At 44.1% G+C, this 23,502-nt stretch overlaps 1 protein-coding gene and 1 pseudogene across 1 annotated transcript in view; one reads left to right on the top strand and one right to left on the bottom strand.

The window, feature by feature from the left end:
- STXBP5L (syntaxin binding protein 5L) overlaps positions 1–23,502 on the bottom strand; it is a 285,752-nt gene that overhangs the window by 155,540 nt on the left and 106,710 nt on the right. Inside the window, exon 9 of the mRNA XM_084835365.1 lies at positions 3,570–3,648. Coding sequence (XP_084691491.1) covers positions 3,570–3,648 — 79 coding nt within the window. The remainder of the gene's footprint in view (positions 1–3,569; positions 3,649–23,502) is intronic.
- LOC146352986 (polyadenylate-binding protein 1 pseudogene) lies at positions 10,703–12,039 on the top strand (annotated as a pseudogene).

Below are 23,502 nucleotides of genomic sequence, written 5' to 3' on the forward strand. Positions count from 1 at the left end.
GCTACCTGCCTGTACTCTTCCTTTGTAGCTTGGCCTTCCTTCCACTTCCCATATGTGTGCTTTTTTGTTTTCAGGTCATCTCTAAGCTTTTTGTGAAGCCACATTGGCTTCTTCTGTTGTCTTCTGCCTTTTCTTCTTGTTCGAATTGTTTGTAATTGTGCCTTTAGCCTTTTTTTAAAAACTCCCACCCATCTTGCACTCCTTCTCTCGTTAGAGTTGCTCGCCTTCGGACCTTACTTATCATTGTTCTGAGTTAATTAAAATTGGCTTTCCTAAAATCCAGGGTATGCGTTTGGCTACACTCAGCTTTTGCTTTCCTTTAGAACCAAGAACTCAAGTAGAACATGGTCGCTTTCCCCCAGAGTTCCTGTAACTGCTACTTTCTCCACTAAGTCATCTCTGTTTGTTAGGATCAAGTCAAGGATAGCCGATCCTCTCATTCCTTCCTTTACTTTCTGTAGGAGGAAGTTATCAGCAACACAAGTCAGGAATTTCTTGGAGGGGCCATGTTTTGCAGAATTTGTCTCCCAACAAATATCGGGGAAATTGAAGTCCCCCATCATGGTTCTGTGAAACATTGTCTATTTGCTTTTCAAACTTTTCATCCTCGTGTTCCCCTTGATTGGGTGGCCAGTAGTACACTCCAACCACCAGGTTCCTTTTATTCTTTGCTGCATTTATTTTAACCAAGATGCTCTCGATGAGGCTACCAAGCTCATCCTCCTGTATTTCTGTGCAGAGATATGTATCTTTAACATATAGTGCAACTCCACCTATCTTTCTGTTCCTCCTGTTCTTTTTGAACAAGTTATATCCTTCAATTGTTGTATTCCAGTCATGGGAGTCATCCCACCAAGTCTCAGTTACACCTATCAAGTCATAATTTCCCTCCTGTATTAAGAGTTCAAGTTCATTCTGCTTGTTTCCCATACTCTGGGCGTTAGTATATAGACACTGAAGACCATGTGCTTTATAGTCCGGCTTCCTTCCAACTTATTTTTGAAGACTATTATTGGACGCTTTTAGAGCTGTTCTCTCCGTTGCGGTGCATGAGCCTTCATCCGTTGTTACCCCCAACTTTACATCTCCCTCCCACGAGCCTTCCTGATGAAGTTCTTCATGCTGTGGCCAAACACATTCTTCTCAGCCTTTGTGAGGTGCAACCCATCCCTTGCCAGCAGTCCATCTTCCAGGAAGTATAGCCCGTGGTCCAAGAATCCAAATTTCCCGCATCGGCACCACCTTCGTAGCCAGTCATTCACCCAAGGTATTTTTCTTTCCCTTTCTAACTACTCTAACTACTTTCTAACTAACTACTACTCTTCTATCTACTGAAGGATGGATGAGAAAACTATCTGGGCCCCAAAGTTCTTGAGTTTCCTTCCCAAAGCTTCAAAGTCTGACCTGATTTCTTTGTAGCTCTGCTTGGCGGTATCATTTGTTCCCACATGATGAGAAGAAAGGGATACATGTCAGGGGTCTTTATGACTGTAGGCAACCCTTCAGTCATGTCTCTAATCTGTCCTCCCAGGAGAGAGCATACCTGGCGACTCCATGGGTCTTCGCGATATACTTGGGTTTCGATCCCAAGCAGGAAGGAGTCTCCCACTACTACTCCTCTTCTTCTTCTTGTAGGCCTTGGTTTCATTGCCTCTGCTTGACTGACCTTTGGCCTCTTGATCGCTCTCATGCAGGTTCCCCTGTAATTCTTCCTCTGCAGGCTGCCCTCCAGTCTCATCCTCAAGTACCTGGGAACGGTTCCATAGTTCCACCAGTGTAGAGTGGCTTCTAGTTCTTCTGCTCCTAACTGTCACACTTTTCCAAGGAGTATCCTCTACCTCATTTTTCCTCACTTCAGCAATTACCTCTTCTGCCTCAGCTTGCTGTTGCTCTTCAAGCTTCTGTTCTTCACTTTGCTGCTGTAGTTCCACAGTTCTGTCCAAGAACTCTTCATGTTCTCTGGAGGGTTGACACTCTGACCACCTTCCCTGGAGGGTTGACAGTCGCTGCTCCAGTCCTCTGACGTTTTCTTCCAACAGCATGATCAACTTGCACTTGTTGCATGTGTAGGCCTTGTTGATCTGAGGCAGGAAAACAAACAGTACACAGACCTTGCAGATCACCACCACTGGAGAGTCTTTTCCTTCCATGGTCTCTATTCCCTTTTTGTTTCTAGCTTCCTGATTGTACTGGAATAGCCTGTGCTTTGTCCTCTATTCTCGGGGGGTTAAAAACAGAGCCAGCTATATTTTAGAAACAGCTCTCAGTTTTGTTTTTTTTGTATTGTATTTCTCTCCTAAGGTAATTGTGGAAGTTTCTCATAAACCAGTCTAGGGAATTTCACATAGAAACTTATTCTTGTTCACCTGAATCAGCAACGAATTGAAAAACAGTATTCAAAACACTGCACATTTGTTTGTTTGTTTTGTATTCCACTCTTCCATCCCAGGAGCTCAGAGCCACTTACATAGGATTCTGCCATGCATCCTCACAACAATCCTGTAAAGGAGGAAAGGTTAGGAGAGTGACAGAGTGTATCCTGATTAACTTTAATGCAGCTGTGAGGACCCAGGAATTTGATCAAAGCAGCAAGATGGAAGTGTAAATGCTTAACTTTTCCCCTGGAATGAAGATCTGCTAACAACTGTATTCCCTAAGCTGCATTTTCTTCCACAGGGGAAAAGTTAAATGGACTTGTTACCTTTTCCCCAGTAGGTGGGAAAGTAAGTTGAAGGTGTGTACTTACGTTTGGGAAAACAGCCTTGAGAGAAAAGGTTAAACACCCCTTGTGAAAGTGGGTAGAACGTTATGGAGAGGTTATTATTTATTCATATATTTAATAAAGTTCTATCCCACTTCTTTAACCAATAGGGCTCCCAGGAGAACAAACAATACCTCCATCCAAAATACAATAGTAAAAGCCAAAATATGATTAATTTCAATGAAAACAAAATAGTAATAAAAATAAGAACAGCAGGGGAAGAGTGGGGCACCACTGAGGAGAAGCTCTCTCCTAAGAAGGCAAAGGCACCTGGAAGAAAATCTCAATGATTGGGCAATTTGGCATGAGAGAAGACAATCAACAAATACCTGGGTCATCCAGAAAAGCTAGTCTAGAGCTCTTCTACCTGACATGCTAATTTCCTATGAGCAGGAAGTTAGCTTGTATTGAGAACAATTCAATCATGAGTCCTGCCCCTGCAGTCTGTAGGCTTAGCACCTCAGTGAGAATTAGGCCAGCGAGCTTGATGGCTGAATGGGGATTTGAAACCACATCTCCCTGGTCAGAGTCCATCACTCTTTCAACTACATCACACTAGCTTAGCCATGTGTTACAATAGTCTGTATGTGCTTCTTTGAAACACTTAAAAAGCAAAGCATTTTCCTGCTAATTTTTCCTGTGGGCCTTACATAAAGAATAATCATTTGACTTACTCATTAAAAATCATAAAGTTTCTAAATGAATGATGGAAAACAAAATAATCATATCAGCATAAATGCATTGATTTCAGCAGAAACAAGCTACTGATCATTGCTATCTCCTTAATATGACAAAGAAACCCACCTACCTGTTTTTACATGTCTTGTATTCTACTTTAAGAATTGGTTTACAAGATTCAACTTTTTTCCCAACCTGTTGAATCTTACCTGTAAGAAAATAGTTTAAAATTCTTATGAAAAATACAAACTTACTTTCCCTTAAGTTATTTTCCTTTAAAAAAAAACACACAACTTTTTATTCTATTTTTATCTGTATAAATGAAATAAACAGTACCAACAACCTAATCAGTATCTACAGTTTCCCAACAATGTAGTATTCTTATGAGGACACAGCAATAACGAAAAAGAGGAAAAAAATGAAAACAGAAAACAGAAAACAGAAGGAGAAGGAAGAAGGAAGAAGCAAGAAAAAAAGAAAAAATATAAAAAAGTTACTTAAAAGGATTTAATTTAAACTCTATTACACACAAAGTTCAAACACCATTCTACTTAAAAGTTATATCTATAACATTGGCAATATTACAATTCAGTACAACATAAATAATCAACCTTACATTTCAATATCATATCATCAGTCTTAAAGCAAGGAAGCAGGCCTACAATTAATTTCCAATAACCATATATTGCCCCTCAGTTAACATATAATAGTACAGCTTAACAGTTTAACCAGCCTGAAATATTACTAGCCAGTCTCATAATAATGATGAGAAGAAGAAGAAGAAGAAGAAGAAGAAGAAGAAGAAAGGAAATTAGAAAGGATAAATAATAACAAGTCACTGATAAATTTTATATTGTTGTATAATAATAAAGCTTAAAATCAACCTTACAACAATCACTAATATATTTTGTGCTGGTTTTATAAATGAGTGTGCACATTTCTATACACCCTCAAACAGTAAATTTAAGTACCATATAACATAGCCATTTAAAAAGAAAAGGAAAAGGGGAAAAAATGAGAAAAGACGAATATATATGAGCAATTATCTCTGGCCTAACCTGGATCTTACAGACTAAACATAGCCAGTTAACAAAACATGTTTGTAGATTCCAGTTCATGGGGCTGAAACAGAAGTCTCACGTGATTTTCTGATTAGCCACGCCTCCACCATTTCGTGATTTAGAAACTTCATCTGACCTTCAGAAAAAATGCAAAATGTAGCAGGATATTTTAAATGATATTGTAAGTTCATTTGTTTTGCCAGGTTTTTCACCTTGGTAAATTGCCTTCTTTTATCAGCAATTTATTTGGTGTAATCCAGAAATAACATGACTTTTTCTTGTTTTGATCCCCAAACAAGATTTCCGCCACCTCTTGCCAAACGCAGGATATAATTTTTTGTGGCAATTCTTGCAAATTGGACTATAATCATATAACCAGTCCCTTTGCACACGGAATGCCTGCTCAATATCAAGTAAATAATCAGATGACACAGGGAGTATCTCATGCAGAACCTTATCTACAAAAGTAGACAAATTTACATCAGTAGGAAAATCCTTAATACCAATAATACGTACATTTGCCCTGCGCGGGAAAGCCTCAAGTTGGGAGATTGTGGCCAAACAATTGTTGGTAAAAGCTTGTGATGTAGTCTCGTTTGCTGCAATCCTATCTTGCAGATCATTCACCTTTGCCTCCATTTTTTGCCAAGAAGTGTTAATTAAGTCCACAGCCCCTTGCAGGGTGATGATGGAATTTTGAATAGTATCCAGCCTCTTGGCCTGTTCAGCAAATTGCAAGGACAAAGTATTTATCAGAGCAAGTAACTCCTCTGTATTTTCGCTTCTCGGAGCCTTTGCCACAGGAGGTATGGGGTGGGAGGGGAATGGAGATCCTGCTCATTTTTTCTTCCTTGATGTAGCCATCCTTCTCTTCAAACAGATCTTGTGGGTCTTCAAATGTTGTAGGTTTTTCTTAATCCATAAACTACATTGGAGCACATCAGCCCTTTTTTCTCCTAATTAGGAGTCTCAAAACAACTTTGAGTGATGATTAAGCTCTGGCAGATTAGGCTTGGAGCGCAGCCCCCCTGCTGTTTCGCAAAGGGTGCTATTATTCCAAGACTTCATCCAGATGCTGCTCTTGCCCCCCCTTTTTAATTCCAGGGAAAGATGAAAAGGTTTTTCAACCTTTTAAAAGCTGTTTAAGATTGTGTCCCAAGGAGGCTCCACGGAATGCTGCCAGGGTGACATTGGCTCTGACCGGAAGTCATTTTCCTAAAGAATCAGAGCTGAAACCAACAATAACTTATATGCAATTAAAAATATTCCAAGTATCAGCTCTAATTATTTTTTCTTTTAATCAATTTTTATTGTTTTTATAACAAAACAAAACAAACAAATTTATAAAACAATTTTTATAACAAAACAAAACAAACAGAAACAAAACAAAACAATTAGAAGTATAACAACATGCTTTAAAGTCTTCAGTTTCAAATATTACAACATTCTAGAAAACGAAGGAAACAAGAACAGATTACACATAAACGTCAGTAAAACCAGATTTATATCCAAATATATGTCCATTCACAAGTGACACCTATATATCACTCTTTCAAATGTTGCTAGTGTTGTTAGGTCTTCAATCCATTGCATTATGGGCGGTGAGCTTTTATCCTTTCAGTATTGTACTGTCTTTTAGCAGCCAGGAGGGCATAAAAAATCCATTTACGCTGACCGTGGGTTACATTCCAAGAAACAGGTAAATAGTTTAAGAGAACATGTACATCAGTAAATATTAAAGAGCTTTCCAATACAAAGTTTATCCATATGATAATTTCCTCCCAAAAGGAGGCAACTATTGGGCATTTCCAAAACATATGAATAAAAGAAGCATTAACTGTATTACACCTCCAACAATTAGCCGAGTTAGACAAACCTTTGTTAAAGAGACGTTGTGGTACCCAACAGACCCAAAACAAATGCTTTTGCTGAATAAGACGTAACTGGAGGTCCATAGACAGTTCAGATACAGATGCCAAAATGGCAGTTCGTTGCTTAAACAAAATAGGACATTCTAATTTCCTGTTCCATTCCAGCTGAAGACTCCATGTATCATAGTTATTCACTGATAAGTATTTATAAACATAAATTGTGGGTCAATATGCCTGGTCAGCTTCAGTAAGTGTTTCCAATAGCACAGGGGACTCCAAGGCAGTAAAAGCAGTGGCACCGAATCTAGATTCTAATGAATGGTTAAATTGCAAATACTGCCATTCAGCTGTAGCAGGCAAATCAAATGTATCTCTCAAAGCTGAAAATGGCAAAAACTCATCATCAACACCCAATAATTGATCCAGGGTAAAGATCATTTTTTCTGTCCAGGTCCACCACAGAACATTTTCTTTCCAGTTCTTAGATCTGGATTTCCCCATAAAATCAATTTGGCATGGGAAAATGGGTCAAACTGTAATTGGCGTGACATTATATACCACGTATCTCTAACCGCTGAGATTGTGGGAGAAGCTCTGTCTGCCTTAATATGCCAAGAACCTAACACCGTCCATTTGGACAGAGGCTCCAGACAGGAAGATTCCAAAACTGACCAAGGTGGAAAATCAAATCTAAGTGGAAAAGACCAAAATTTAGTACAGGTTAGTAGATAAGCCCGATGATATGTAGCAAGATCTGTAATTGGAAGTTGCATCATTTTCAGAGATATTCTTGGTTGAAGGGAACCTCCAAAGAATTTGTGAAACAAAGCATTAAGTTTTTGGAAATATTTGCCAGGTATAAGTAAGGGGATCCCATTTATAACATAAACAATGTAAAACATAAACCTTACCCAATAAACACAACTTTAAAGATGCCCATCTATATGCAGCTCTAATCACTAGGACTGGTTAACTGTACATTCCAACCATTGAGTGAACCAGAATTTACCATCCTTCTGTAGCCTCTAAGAAATCCAGAGAAGAGATTATCATTGTAGCTCTTTACTCACTATGTGGCTGGAACTGACAGACAAGCATCTCTCCATGCAATTGCAGCCATTTCAAGGGACACTGTTATGAAGCAACATGGCAGTAAATTCTGTTTTCTACAAAATCAAGTACTGTGAGGCATGCTGCAATCCCGAGGCACGGTGGATAATTTAGTCCTGGGGTCTCCAACATGGGTGCCCACCAGGCTTCCTGCCCCTCCTGATGTTTATTTCTCAAGATTTTAAAAATTGTGTTTTAACTGTAATGCCAGCATACTGTAAAGCAATGTGCTGCCCTCCAGCACCATTTTTATTTGTGTGATTTTGTATTTTGGAGTGTGGAGCCCACCTGTACCTTGTACTTAGGTTTTTGGACAAGTTACTTTTCTTCTAGTCTCACCAGTTTGCCTTCTGAGAAAGAGAGGTTACCTACCTGTAACTGTAGTTCTTCAAGTGGTCACCTGTGCATTTACACATATGGGCTCTGCATCTGCACCAAACCCATTTGGAAATCTTCTGTAGCTGAGGAATTTTTGGCAGGTACCCTACCCCACCATCCCAATGAATATGCAAGGTCCTTGAGCAGGTAGTGATCAATCAGCTCCAACTACTCTTGGATGAGTCTGATTATCTGGATCCATTTCAGTTGGGGTTCAGGTTAGTTTTGGCACAGAAACAGCTTTGGTCACCCTGTATGATGCCGTATGTCGGGAGAGAGACAGAGGGAGTGTGACCCTGTTGATACTCCTGGATCTCTCAGTGGCTTTCAATACCACTGACCATGGTATCCTTGTAGGGCGACTGTCTGAGCTGGGTGTGAGGTGTACTGCATTACAGTGGTTCTGCTCCTACTTGGATGGCCAGCTCTAGAAGGTGGTGCTTGGGGAATATTACTCAACCCCGTGGATTCTCCAGTATGGGGTTCCTCAAGGGTTGATTTTGTCCCCCATGCTAATCAACATCTACATGAAACCGCTGAGTGGAATCATTCAGGGTTTTGGAGTACATTGCCATCAGTATGCTCATAACATGCAGCTCTATTGCTCCTTTTCATCTTCTTCAGGTGAGGCTGTGGATGTGCTAGATCCGTGCCTGGCTGCAACAAGGGACTGGATGAGGGCTAATAAACAGCAGCTCAATCCAGACAAGACTGAGATGCTGTTGGTGGGTGGTTCTTCTGACTGGATGGAGCATGCTCAACCTGTTCTGGATGGTGCTGCACTGCCCTTGAAGTAACAGATTCATAGTTTGGGGGTTCTCCTGGAGCCATCACTGTTTTTTGAAGTTCAGGTAGTCTTAGTGGCACAGACTGCCTTCTACTAGCTTCAGCTGGTGGCCCAGCTACACCCCTATCTGGACAGGGATGACCTGGTTTCAGTAATCTATGCTCTGGTAACATCCAAGTTAGATTACTGTAATGCACTCCATGTGGGGCTGCCCTTGAAGACTGTTCAGAAACTGCAGCTTGTGTAAAATGCAGCAGCCAGATTGGTAACTCGGACAAGAAAGTCTGAGCATATAAGATCAATTCTGACCTGCTTGTATTGGCTGCCTGTATGTTTTCCAGCCTAATTAAAGGTGCTGGTTTTAACCTATAAAGCCTTACATGGCTTGGGACTACAATACCTGATGGAGTGTATCTCCCAACCTGAACCCACCTGGACACTACCATCAACATCTGAGGCCTTCCTCTGAGTGCCACTTCCAATGGAGGAATGGAAGGTGGCAACAAGGGAGAGGGCCTTTTCAGTGATGGCCCCAGTTGTGGAATGATCTCCCGACTGAGGCCCACTTGGTGCCAACACTATCATCTTTTTGGCGCCAGATTAAGACTGTCCTCTACTCTCAAGCATTTAATGGTGTATGGTGAGGCATTTATGACAGCTGTCTGAACACATCTAATATTTTATTGAAATTATTTTTAGCTGTTTGAATTTTTTTTACATTTTGTATATTTAATTTTTATGCTGTACAGTATCTTGTGAATGACTGTGAACCGCCCAGAGAGCTTCGGCTATTGGCTGGTATAGAAATGAATGAATGAATGAATTAATTAATAAAATGCTCCAGGCAGGTTCCTACCTATTCCCTTAGTTCCTTGAGACTTCCAAACATAGCCTTGGAACCAAAGGAAACCTCAGTACAAAGTAGATTCTGAAGTGAGGATGGTGGGTGGGTTGTGTGAATGCACAGATGACCACTGTGAGACAGGTCACCACTGACACTACTGTCCACTTGTGGGAATTTGAATAGTTTTGACTGAGGTTCTCCGCAAAGCGGTTGTTCACCTCCACTATTTGAACAGCTATTAGACCAATACAATGAGGGATGCACCAGTGATAAATCCAGAGTGTGAGATCAAGGAAGAAAAGGGATCTTGTTCCACCTTGCTTGTTTAGATAATAACCAGTAGTGGTGTTGCTGGATACTGTTTGAACCAAGCATCCTCGTAACTCTGTCTCGAATGCTTTCAAGGCCTTCAGAACAGCCAAGTGCTCCAGCCGACTGATATGAAGCCTGGACTCAGGCTTGGACCATTTCCTGCACATCCTCAGAGTTCCGCAGTATGCACCCCAACCCAACAGAGAAGCATCCATTGTTAACACTCGTGGTGGGGATTGGGAAAGAACAGCATGCCCTCCTGAAGATTGCAGACATCCATCCACCAAGTCAGGGAAGAGGCAATGGAAGTGGGAATGCACAGACGCACCCACCTCAAGCCAAGTTCCTGAAGCGATGACAAGTAGTGGACATGCCCCTCGGTACTCCTTCCCTCATTGACATCAGCAAAAGCCAGTCATCTATACGGGGATAGATAGACAGACACCCCTCAAATGTGAAGATGGGCTGCAACAATGGCCATGCATTTGGTGAATATGGCAAGGCTAAATGTTAACAGCTAAAGCTGGTAAGCTTCTGTACCAACGCCAACATGGAGGAAACACTGATGGCTGACATTGACTGAGATGTGGAAATAGGCATCTTTTAGAACTAGTGGTGCAGATCAATATCCCTCCCAAAGTAGAGGAAAGATAAAAGCAAGCATGGCCATCCAAAAGCACTTGGGGTGATGTATGAATTTACCTATCTGAGGTCCAGAATCAGTCAAAGACCTTCATCCCATTTCAGGACAGTGAAATAATGGGAGTAGAACCTGTCATAAACTTGTAGCTCTGGAATGACCTCTATTGCCCTTTTTAACAGAAGGGTGTTCACTTCTGCCAGTAGCATGGCTGAGGGTGCTATAGTCCTGATAGCACTCTTTGGAGGGAGGCTGTCAAACTTGATTCTGTAACCATACTGAATGATGGACAGGACCCATGAATCTGATGTTATCTGTCTCCAAGCCTGGAAATAGTGCAAAATATGATAGCCAAAGCTGAGGTAACAGACAGAGGGATGAAGTGGAAAACTGAGGGAGTGAAAGACAACATTTGTTGTTGTCATCTTGCTTCTGTTGATTGTTCCTGGTTTTCGCTTGTGCTGGTGACTGGCATAAAGGTTGTTCTGCTGGTGAACAGGGTTGCTTATAAGAAGGTTGTCTAACCCAATGTTGTGGCTGATACAATGTGAAATGCAAACCAATACCCATTCGTCTCACAATGTTCTTGGCCTTCTGTACTGAGTTCTTGGCCTTGTTGTTTTTAGCATTAAATAGACCCTCCCCACTGAACAGGAGGTCTTTGATCCTGGAGCGAGCTTCTTGTGATAAACCTGCCAATCTGAGTTGTGCAACAGAGGAAACCAAATCCAAAGGCTCTGTCAGTTTTGAAAGAGGTTGCTCAAAAAGCTGTAGATGAGATGAATGGAAAGGAACTTAACAGAAAACAAATATATGTTGACAGACCTCAGAAAAAACTAGATAAACAAACAGAGCTCAAGTGCAAATTTAAACAAATTAACAGGGACAGGATCACCATATACCCCGCTGTAAATCTTTCTGTGAAAAATCTCGATGATGGAATTGATGAGTACCTATGCATAGAATTTTCACCATTTAGCACAATTACTAATGCAAAGGTCATGATGGAAGAAGCTGCAGTAAAGGGTTTGTGTTTGTCTGCTTTTCTTCACTAAAAGAAGCAGTTAAAGCAGAAATGAATGGTAGAACTATGGCCACCAAACCACTATATGTAGCCTAAGCCCACTGTAAAGAAGAATGCCAATCTCACCTTACCAACCAGTACATGCAGATAATAGAAATGAGAGAGCAGTGCCCAATCCAGTCATCAGCCTTTACCAGCCAGCACCGCATTCAGGCTATTTCATGGCAACTAGTCCACAGATGCAAAACTGAGCTGCATACTATCCCACTAGCCAGCTTGCTCAACCCAGACCAAGTCCTCGCTGGACTGCTCAGGGTGCCACACCTCACCCTTTTCAGAACATGCTAGGTGGTATCTGTCCTGCAGCTCCGAGACCACCATTCAGTACCCTAAGGCCTGCTTCATCACAGGTTCTGTGAGTAACATCAACAGAGTGTGTTACTAACACATCAACACAAACCATGGATCCACATCCAGCAGCAGTTGCTGCTAGGGATGGCGGAGAATTCCGCCACAGATTTCAGTGAGATTTCCCCCGAAATCCGTGGCGGAACGGCCTGCCCCCCCCCCCGCGGATTCCCTCCAGGACGAGACTTACCTGGGGCGGATGTTCCGGACAGCAGCGGCTACGGCGGCGGCTGGCCTTTCGACCGGCTGCCGCAGCCACCATTTGCATTCTGGTCTTTGCCGTGATAGGCTACGTAAGTCTTTACATAGCCTACCACGGCAAGCCAATAATAATTATAAAAAAAGGGGTACACAAATGGCGGCGGCTACGGCGGCCGCCATTTGCGTTCCTTATTTTTCGCCGTTTTAGTCTACATAAATATTTACGTAGACTATTATGGCGAAAAAAAAGGGGGAACGCAAATAGCATAATGGGCGCTATTTGCGTTCCTTTTTTATCCGCCATTTTAGCCTACGTAAATATTTATGCAAACGGCAAAAAAAAAGGAATGCAAATGGCGACCGCCGTAGCTGCCATTTGCGTACGCCGTTGTTGGTTTTTTTACCCAGCCATGATAGGCTACGTAAAGACTTACGTAGCGTATCACAGCTCCCTGGCTGGACGCAAATGGCGGCCACTATGGCAGCCGCCATTTGCGTCTGCAGCAGCCAGTCCGCGGCCGGAACTCCAGCTGCAGACAGCCCTGGCCGGCTGCTCTGCAGAGCCGCCGCAGAGCAGAGCTGGCTGTCGAAGATTCCAGGGGGGGAGGACCGGATCGCCTCCCCCCCGGTCGAGGATTCCGGGGGGCGGGGCGAAGAGCCTCCCCCCCCAATGAACACAATCCGCGAAAAGGTAAGTGACTGTTGTACATCCCTAGTTGCTGCTGCAGCTATACCAGCTGTGATGCCGTTCTGCAATATAAGTATACTGCAAGCGATTGCAATCCTCAGCAACACCTTATGCAGCAACCTATTGTCCATGTGCAAGGTCAGGAACCTTTGACTGCTTACATGTTGGTTTCTGCCCCTTCACTGTTAACCTGGTACTAAAAGGGTTAAACAATTTTGCTAACAAAAGACTGAAGAGGCTAATTCTAACTGAAGATGGCTAATTTGATTTCAGTTAGGAGAACATGCCCTTTATTTCCTTAAGGGGTCCTACGTCCAGTCTTAAAAGAGAAATGGGGTATTCCTCACCACCATTCCAATCTAAAATCAGGTGTTGCATTCAACAACATGGAAACCCTCAAATCTCCCTAGCCCAAATCTCCCTTAACTCACAAGGGTTTCCTCCCCTGGCCTTTCTGGCAGTCTCACACCTTTTCCCAATACACTTAGGGAAAAATCCTATGGGGACAGACAGCTGCCTCTGAACTCGGAGGCGACTGCCTATCCAATGCAGTACAGGAGAAGCACGGAGGGGATCGTTCCCTCCACACTTATCCTGCCCTGCATTTGCAGCGGCTGTCTAGCTGCAGGAATGTGGAGCGGGGGAGGAGGCTGCTGGATGACACATAGGATGCATTGTACCCGCATTTCCACCTTCCCCGCCCCGGAACGCCCCCCAGAACGCCCCGTTTTGGCCACTCTACACTCCTCTTTGGAGCGCGGAGCACGGGGCTGTTCCATGCTGCCTGCAAGGCAGCATGGAAGGGAGGGGGAAGGTCAGTTATCCAGGAATCAACCTCGGAGTGCGGGCTCCGAGGCTGGTTCCCGGAAAACCAGATATCCTATGGCCATCTAGCTGCTGACTAGTGGCCATAGGATTGCTCTCCCCGTCAGGCAAATACCAGCAATATTCAGTAACAATATACTCTTAAAATCAATGGAAAGAAAATCAGCAGGTTTCTCCAACACTCACTTGTCCTGAAGAAGGTTGTAATGTAAACTACAGGTTTTCAATGTGTGAATGGAAAAATCAAGCTCATAATAACACTTGTGTGTATGATATTGGGTAAGGTTTCATGTGTGCAGTAACTATGTGTCCTGAGGTGTAATGGGGAACTACCATGGAAGATTATGGGCCAACTGAAAGTTGTAGATGTAATATTACTGAAGTTACTGTATGTGATCAAGTTTTCAGGATTTCAGTTTATGAAATACACCAGATGAGGAATTTCCAACATGGACTATTAATACTGGATTGAACTGCGATAAATTGGAGAATTTAATTAGAATGGAGAAAATGATCACTAATGTCATGCAAGAGCTGGAATCCAGACTTCAATTAGGACATATCAGGATTTGGCATAACAATGGACAGTTACAAGTTTTAAGTAAACAAGGACAATCACTGACAATTCATCATTGGTGGGATATTTTTGTGGGTTATTCACCTAAATGCACAGCTTTCTTTCAGCTGATTCTCCATCCAATTGTAATTGTGATTTTTTTATTTTATTTTTTCGCAGATCTTACTTGTGGGTATTGCCATTAGTGTCTTGTACTGGGCTATCAAAAGAGTTAATCAACTTTTCATACATCCCAAAGCAATTGAAAAAATTACCAAAGTTCTTGTAGCTATTCAGATTCAAAAAAAATTACAGAGACATCAAAAGTAATATAGAGTAGAATAGCTTTTGTGTCTTGCTCTGGTTGATGATGGATCAATGGCTAATCTGGTTTAAGATGGATGTGATATTCATGCTTATCAAATATTAAAATACCTGGATAATCAGAATATCAAGTGGGAGACAGTTAATCTGGTACTAGAAGATTTAAATAATTTTGCTAACAAAAGACTGAAGAGGCAACTTCCAAATGAAGACAGCTAACTTTATCTGGAATGGTTGAATGATCTGAATGAGGGTTTTAGGGAGACCTACAAGAAGACCCCCTAAAAGACCCCAGATTCATATTTAAGAATCAGACCTATTATACACCAGACCCTTGTTGTTCAGTTGTTCAGTCGTGTCCGACTCTTCATGACCCCATGGACCATAGCATGCCAGGCCTTCCTGTCCTCCGCTCTCTCCCGGAGTGTGCTCAAGTCCATATTCATTGCATCAGTGATGCTATCTAGCCATCTCATCCTCTGCCGTCCCCTTCTCCTTTTGCCTTCAGTCTTTCCCAGCATCAGGGTCTTTTCCAGAGAGTTTTCTCTTCGCATTAGGTGGCCAAACTATTTGAGCTTCAGCTTCAGTATCTGTCCTTCCAATGAGCACTCAGGGTTGATTTCCTTTAGGATGGACTGATTTGACCTCCTTGCAGTCCAGGGGACTCGTAAGAGTCTTCTCCAGCACCACAGTTCGAAGGCATCAATTCTTCGGTGCTCAGCCTTCCTTATAGTCCAGCTCTCACAGCCATACATTACTACTGGGAAAACCATAGCTTTGATTATACGGACCTTTGTAGGCAAGGTGATGTCTCTGCTTCTTACTATGCTGTCTAGGTTTACCATAGCTTTCCTCCCAAGGAGCAAGCGTCTTTTAATTTCATGGCTACAGTCACCATCTGTGGTGATCTTGGAGCCCAAGAAAATAAAATCTGTCACTGCTTCCATTTCTTCCATATTCCAGGAAGTGATGGGGCCAGATGCCATGATCTTAAGTTTTTTTAATGTGGAGTTTCAAACCAGCTTTTGCACTCTCCACTTTCACCCTCAACAAGAGGCTCTTGAGATCCTCTTCACTTTCTGCCATTCGGGTGGTATCGTCTGCGTATTTGAGGTTGTTGAGAATTCTCCCGGCAATCTTCATTCCGACCTGTGATTCATCCAACCCGGCGTTTCTCATGATGTACTCTGCATATAAGTTAAATAAGCAGGGCGACAATATGCAGCCTTGTCGTACTCCTTTCTCAATTTTGAACCAATCAGTTGTTCCATGTCTGGTTCTCACTGTCGCTTCTTGACCCTCGTACAGGTTTCTCAGGAGACAGGTAAGCTGGTCTGGTACCCCCATCTCTTTCAGAATTTGCCACAGTTTGTTGTGATCCACACAATCAAAGGCTTTATCAGACCCTTGACCTCTGGGCAAAAAGACCTTAAAGTAGTGGTGTTATGCTAATTGATGTTATCTCACTAACAAAGACTGTAACTAAGATTTTCCAGGACTGGCTTTGAAGAATGGAAAAAATGCAGCTGTCTTTCCAAGCAGCTTCACAGAGCTTATTTAAAGCTATGGTGTGCTGGCAGAGTGAAATGAACAGAAGAACTGAGCATACTCTGACACCCACTAGGAGGAGGAAAATTATTGTTTGACATCTCGTGGAGTACACCTGCTGATAAGAGAATGTCACTCATGCTCAGGGCTACAACTTCCTCCTTACTCGACACTAGTTGGGCAGGGGATGTTGTAGCCCTGAACATGAGTGACAATTGGGAGGAGGTGTTCAGGCGGATATGTCCAAATATGATCAAAGATGACCAAAGAAAGTGTACCAGGGAGAAATATGTTAATCAAGATAACATGTACAGATGGCAGACCTTTAGCCACATTTTGTTGTTGTTCAGTCGTTCAGTCGTGTCCGACTCTTCGTGACCCCATGGACCATAGCACGCCAGGCCTTCCTGTCCTGCGCACTCTCCCGGAGTGTGCTCAGGTTCATATTCATTGCATCGGTGATGCTATCTAGCCATCTCATCCTCTGTTGTCCCCTTCTCCTTTTGCCTTCAGTCTTTCCCAGCATCAGGGTCTTTTCCAGAGAGTTTTCTCTTCGCATTAGGTGGCCAAAATATTTCAGCTTCAGCTTCAGTATCTGTCCTTCCAATGAGCACTCAGGGTTGATTTCCTTTAGGATGGACTGATTGGACCTCCTTGCAGTCCAGGGCACTCGTAAGAGTCTTCTCCAGCACCACAGTTCGAAAGCATCAATTCTTCGGCGCTCAGTCTTCCTTATAGTCCAGCTGTCACAGCCATACATTACTACTGGGAAAACCATAGCTTTGATTAGACGGACCTTTGTCGGCAAGGTGATGTCTCTGCTTCTTACTATGCTGTCTAGGTTTGCCATAGCTTTCCTCCCAAGGAGCAAGCGTCTTTTAATTTCATGGCTACAGTCACCGTCTGCAGTGATCTTGGAGCCCAAGAAAGTAAAATCTGTCACTGCTTCCATTTCTTCCCCTTCTATATGCCAGGAAGTGATAGGGCCAGATGCCATGATCTTAGTTTTTTTAATGTTGAGTTTCAAACCAGCTTTTGCACTCTCCTCTTTCACCCTCAACAAGAGGCTCTTTAGATCCTCTTCACTTTCTGCCATTAGGGTGGTATTGTCTGCATATTGGAGGTTGTTGATAATTCTCCCAGCAATCTTAATTCCGACCTCTGATTCATCCAACCCGGCATTTCTCATGATGTACTCTGCATATAAGTTAAATAAGCAGGGTGACAATATGCAGCCTTGTCGTACTCCTTTCCCAATTTTGAACCACTCGGTTGTTCCATGTCCGGTTCTTACTGTTGCTTCTTGACCCTCGTACAGGTTTCTCAGGAGACAGGTAAGGTGGTCTGGTACTCCCATCACTTTAAGAATTTGCCACAGTTTGTTGTGATCCACACAATCAAAGGCTTTAGCATAGTCAATGAAGCAGAAATAGACGTTTTTCTGGAATTCTCTTGCTTTCTCCATGATGCAGCGAATGTTGGCGATTTGATCTCTAGTTCCTCTGCCTCTTCGAAACCCAGCTTGTACTTCCGGTAGTTCTCGGTTCGCATACTGCTAAAGCCTAGCTTGTAGGATTTTGAGCATCACCTTGCTGGCATGTGAAATGAGCGCAATTGTGCGGTAGTTTGAACACTCTTTGGCGTTGCCCTTCTTTGGAATTGGAATGTAAACTGACCTTTTCCAGTCTTGTGGCCATTGTTGAGTGTTCCAAATTTGTTGGCATATTGAATGCAGCACTTTAACAGCATCATCTTTTAGGATCTTAAATAGCTCAGCTGGAATACTGTCATCTCCACTAGCTTTGTTGTTACTAATGCTTCCTAAGGCCCACTTGACTTCACTCTCGAGGATGTCCGGCTCAAGTTCAGTGACCGCACTATCATGGCTATCAAGGACATTACTATCATGGCTATCAAGGACATTAAGATCTTTCCTGTATAGTTCTTCTGTGTATTCTTTCCACCTCTTCTTAATCTCATCTGCTTCTGTGAGGTCCCTGCCTTCTTTGTCCTTTATCATGCCCGTCTTTGCACAAAACGTTCCCTTGAGGTCTCCAATTTTCTTGAAGAGATCTCTAGTCTTTCCCATTCTGTTGTTTTCCTCGATTTCCTTGCATTGTTCATTTAAGAAGGCCTTCTTGTCTCTCCTTGCTATTCTCTGGAACTCTGCATTCAGTTGGATATATCTTCCCCTTTCTCCCTTGCTTTTTGCTTCCCTTCTTTCCTCAGCTACTTGTAAAGCCTCCTCAGACAGCCACTTGGCTTTCTTGCATTTCTTTTTCTTTGGGAAGCCACATTTTAGGAAACTTCAAATTAACCCTTTTATACAGTGCCTAAAATATTCCCAAAGCACATGAGCATAAAATGTCCTGTTATTGGAGGGAGTAGATGAGACACCATGTTTCTAATTGGTGAACGGGTAGTCTAACCACCCACGCACCCGATTTTGATTAGAAGATGGTTGTCTCATCACTTATTGGGGCCCTCACCTATGGCAGGAGCAAAGCACAGGTAGCGAGGGCTACAGCTCATTTTGCTCTTTTGCTGCTTTGCCTCTTCTCTGGACCACCGGACCCAAGGATTTGGTAACTATGCACCTCTCTAGGCTCTTAGACTTTGGAACTTAGAATTATTTCTGAAGTTGGGACTTAAGAGGCAATCCTATGCATGTTTAAATAGAAGAAAAGTCCTACAACTGCATGCTGGGAGATGTAGAGCTTTTTTCTGTCTGAACATGCATAGGATTGTGCCCTTAGAGTATTTTCTGAAAGTAGAACTTAGAATTATTTCTGAAGTTAGGGCTTAGAATTAGGGATGTACGAAAATTCCGCAACGAAATCGGTGGCGGAACGGCCTGCCACCCCTCCGCCCCCCCCCCCCCCCGGGACGAGACTTACCTTGGGTGGATCTTCCTGGTGGCGGCGGCTCCGGCGGCGGTTCGGCGGCTTCCGCCACCACCATTTCCAGTTTAAAACAAAAACAAAAATGTGATAGGCTACGTAAAGATTTACGTAGCCTATCACGGCTAGGTTTTTTTTTAAAAAATGTGATAGGCTACGTAAATGTTTACGTAGCCTATCACGGCTGACTTTAAAAACAAAAACAAAAACGTGTGTATGCAAATGGCGGCGGCCATGGCCGCAGCCATTTGTGTTCCTTATTTTGGCACATCTTAGTCTACGTAAACATTTACACAGACTAAGATGGCGAAAATAAGGGGAACGCAAATAGCATAGCATCTACGCTATTTGCGTTCCCCTTATTTTCGCCGTCTTATTCTACGTAAACGTTTACGTAGACTAAGACGTGCCAAAATAAGGAACGTATTTGCGTATGCGCGTCTTTTGTTTTAAGTCAGCCATGATAGACTACGTAAACATTTACGTAGCCTATCACGGCTGACTGCAGGGACGCAAACGGCAGCGGCTACAGCCTCCGCCGTTTGCGTCCCTGCTAGCCAGCGGCCGGATGTCTGGCTGCTGGTGGAGCCGGCCGGCGGCTCCGCAGAATTGCTGCGGAACATAGCCGGCCAGCCAGGATTCTGGGGGGGGAGGAACGGAGCGCCTCCCCCCCCCCCGGCGAGCATTCCGGGGGGGGGACGGAACGCCTCCCCCCCAACCATAAACATAATCCGTGAAAGGTAAGTGCCTTTCGTACATCCCTACTTAGAATATTTTCTGAGGTTGGGTCTTGAGAGTAATTTCTGAGCTTGAGACTTGCAGTTACTTCTGAAGATGAAACTTATAATTATTTCCAAGTCTTGTGTTTTTCCTTTCAATCTAGCTTCCACCATTAATTCTTCACATGCTGAATTTACATTCACAAGAACAAAGAAAGATGTTGGGAGAATGCCTATTCCCTTTTATTCAAGCCATGCACTCTCGTATGTTGTTAGAGTGCATGGCTTGAACTCCAAACTCCTCTGTTAGCTTGAGTCTCCTGAATCTCTTTGTTCAAAGGTTGATAAAGCTGTAGCCATACTGCAAGCCCACCAAGCTAAACAAGCTGCTCAAAAACCAGTTAATGATCCAGCAGATGTTGAAGTGTCTAATATGATCCAGCACTACACACTGTCCCTGTTTAGGTGCACATTGGGGAAGGGTGGTTAGGCTAACCACGGTGCAGGATGGTTAGTGCGAACCACTGCAAGAGCCCATGCCACACGTACAGGTAACCACGGCCTGCAGCACAGGGGACGTTTTCCCTTATTGTGGCGGATACAGGTGCTTGTGCCTGGGAGTGGTAGATTGCTGTGCAATAACAGTGGCATAGGATCAAAAGCATGTTTTCTCCCCGCATGCTTCTCTAATTTTTGTACTGCAGGCGGAGATGGACAGTGAGGAGGCTGGCTTTTGTCAGGTCCAGGGCATTGGCAGCAGGCATCCTTGGCGAGAACCCCGGGACCAGGAGGGGTGGAGGTGGGTGGAGAGCAGAGGTTCCCTAGGCAAGGGTCAGGCAAGGCATGGCAGGGCCAGAGGCAAAAGCAGAGTCCAAATAGGCAGGGGTCAGTTACTAGCAGGTTTGCACCAGGGCCAGAGGCAGAAGCAGAGTCCAAACAGGCAGAGGTCAAGAACCGGCAAGGCGTAGCAAAGATCAGGAATGAGCAACTGAAACACAATGCTGCCTGTCAGGAATTATTCTGAGCGTGTGGAGATAGTTAGCACCTCAGATTCAGATTGGGAACAGCCAGAACTGAGGGAGCTTTCCTTCCTAGTGAGCTCAGATATGGATAGGCGTTCTTCTCAGGAACATGGTTTGCAGATGGCTTCACCTGAAGGCCCTCCCCTTTCCTCCCCCGTGAGAACCCAGAGGAGGAGAAGAATGCAGAGTGTGACCTGAGGATTGCTAGAGTCCAGAGCAGAGCAAAGCGGGAAAAGTTCATTCAGGAGTTACAAGCAGCTGCTCAACCCGCTCCACCCCCGATCTCTCCTCATCGGAAATGCCCAGTGGGACTGCCGGAGAAGTTTGCTGGAGACAAGGGGCTGTTTCCAACTTTCCGGGCCCAATCAGAATTGTATATGTGCCTTTGGCCAGAACACTTCCAGATGGACCAGATACATGTGGGATTTATCATTAACTTGCTTTCAGGAGTAGCGGCAAAACGGGCCTCAGCGCTTCTCCTTGCTAATGCCCCCTTGCTGGCGAACTACCAGGGTTTCATGAATGCTATGGGGGCTTTTTTTGGAGACCCCCTTCGTGTGGAAACAGCTACCCAGGAAATCCGCTGCTTCAAGCAAGGAAAAGACTCTTATCAGGTTATGCGACCAGTTTTCACTTGCTGGTGCAGGATTTACAGTGGAACAATGCTGCTCTTGTGGCCCAATTTTTGGAAGGCTTGAATGATGAGATCTTGGATGAGTCAGCACAGGCCCCACGCCCACCGACGCTGGCTGAGCTCATCCAATCATGCCTGTAGATTGACAGTCGGCTGGAAGGGTGCCAACTAGCCAAGAAAAGCTCTGTTAGCTTGGAGTTCCCTCCTCCCAACCCTCCATGGTGACTGCCCCCTCCCCACAGCAGCCCTGCCGCAGGGGCAGAAGACACCCCAATGCAATTGGGAGCAACCCGCTCCAGACTGTCTCTGGAAGAGCAGGGACAGCGACACTCTGAAGGCCAGTGCTTCAGATGTGGTAAGAAAGGACATTACGCCAGGGTCTGCCAATCCCAACCAAAGGCCCCAGCTCCCTCACCACCTCCTGCCCCCCAGGCCTGACTAGTCTGTTGGGAGTTTTCAGCAAGGAAGGAACATCCGCCACCAGGGTAAGCCTCACACACACCTCTCCCCGGTCCCATCTGTTTCTTCCTTTGTATCTCCAATCTCCCCAGTGGGCGGAGGGGGGGACACATCATGGCATTGGTGGATTCTGGGGCTACTACCAGTTTTATGGATGAAGAATTTCCTCAACAACGCAACATCTCTGCTCTGCTCCTGCCCTCCCCATTGAAAGTGGAGACCATTGACAGGCATCCTCTCTTGTCTGCAGCAGTCATGCAGATTACAAGTCCTGTCACCTTATGTTCCCAGGGGCACGTAGAACAAATTCCATTTCATCTAGCCATGGTGCCCCAGTACCCGATTGTGCTAGGCATATCATGGCTCTCCAAGTACAATCCCCAGATCTCATGGGAGCTTCATCGTGTGCAGTTGACATCCCCTTACAACAGCATTGCTTTCGGGGAGCCGGAGCAGCGATGTTTCAGGCATTAACCCTTTCCTCTCCCTCTCCCTCACCTCAACGCAGCCTTTCTACTCCAGTGTCCTTACCCAGCAAATATGCGGCTTTCAGGGATGTTTTCAACAAGAAGGAGGCTGACCAACTGCCTCCCCCGTCCCTATGACTGCGCCATTGATTTAATCCCAGGAGCTACCATCCCCACCAGGCAGCTGTACTCAATGTTGGAGCTAGAACTTCGAGCTCTCTGGGCGTTTTTGGACACTAACTTGAAGCGGGATTTTATTCGTCCCTCCACCTCCCCTGCGGGTGCACTGACTCTGTTTGTAAAAAAGAAATAGGGTGCGCTCTGTCCCGTGCATGATTACAGAAACCTCAATGCCATTACTATAAGCGACAAATACCCCCTCCCGCTAATCCCTGGGACAAGCCATGATTTTCACCAAATTAGACCTGCATGGCGCCTATCATCTAATACGCACCCCGGGGTGGGACGAATGGAAGATATGTTTCCGTTGCAGGTATGAATACTTGGTTATGAGTTTCAGGCTGGCCAATGCCCCCTCTATATTTTTGTGTTTTATGAATGACATTTTCAGGGATTATTTGGACAAATTCCTCATTAGTTATTTGGATGATTTCCTTGTTTTTTCGCCAAACCCCCAGACACATGAATGGCATGTGAAAGCCATCTTACACAGCCTCCGGGAGCACTGTCTCTTTGTTAACCTAGAGAAGTGCGCTTTTGATTTGACAACCTTGGACTACCTGGGTTATATTATTTCAGCAGAAGGCATCAAAATGGATCCTGCGAAAGTCCACTTCCGGTCAGAGCCAATGTCGCCCTTGCAGCATGCTTCCGCGGGACGCTATCTCAAACAGCTTCTTTAAAAGGTTGAAAAACCTTTTCATCTCTCCCCTGGAATGAAAAGGGGGGGCAGGAGCAGCTTTGGATGAAGTTTTGGAAGATTAGCTATCTCTGTGTATTAGCAGGGGGGCTGGACTCTGGAGCTAGTCTGCCAGAGCTTAATCATTGCTCAAAGTTGTTTTGAACCTCCTATTTAAATAGGAGAAAATAGGGCTGACATGCTCCATTGTAGTTTATGGATTAAGAAACACCAACAACACTTGAGGAATGGATTAAGATATATCAACAAGATTTGAGGACCTGCAAGATCTGTTTGAAGAGAAGGATGACTACATTAAGGCGAAAAAAAGGTTCCCCGCCTACCCCGCACACACCTCCCTTGGCAAAGGCTCCGAGAAGCAAAAATTCAGAGGAGTTACTTGCTTTGATAAAAATTTTGTCCTTG

Source organism: Heloderma suspectum, chromosome 2 (genome assembly GCF_057233095.1).
Source record: "Heloderma suspectum isolate Gila_16-S chromosome 2, 16-S_ref, whole genome shotgun sequence".
NCBI lineage: Eukaryota > Metazoa > Chordata > Lepidosauria > Squamata > Helodermatidae > Heloderma > Heloderma suspectum.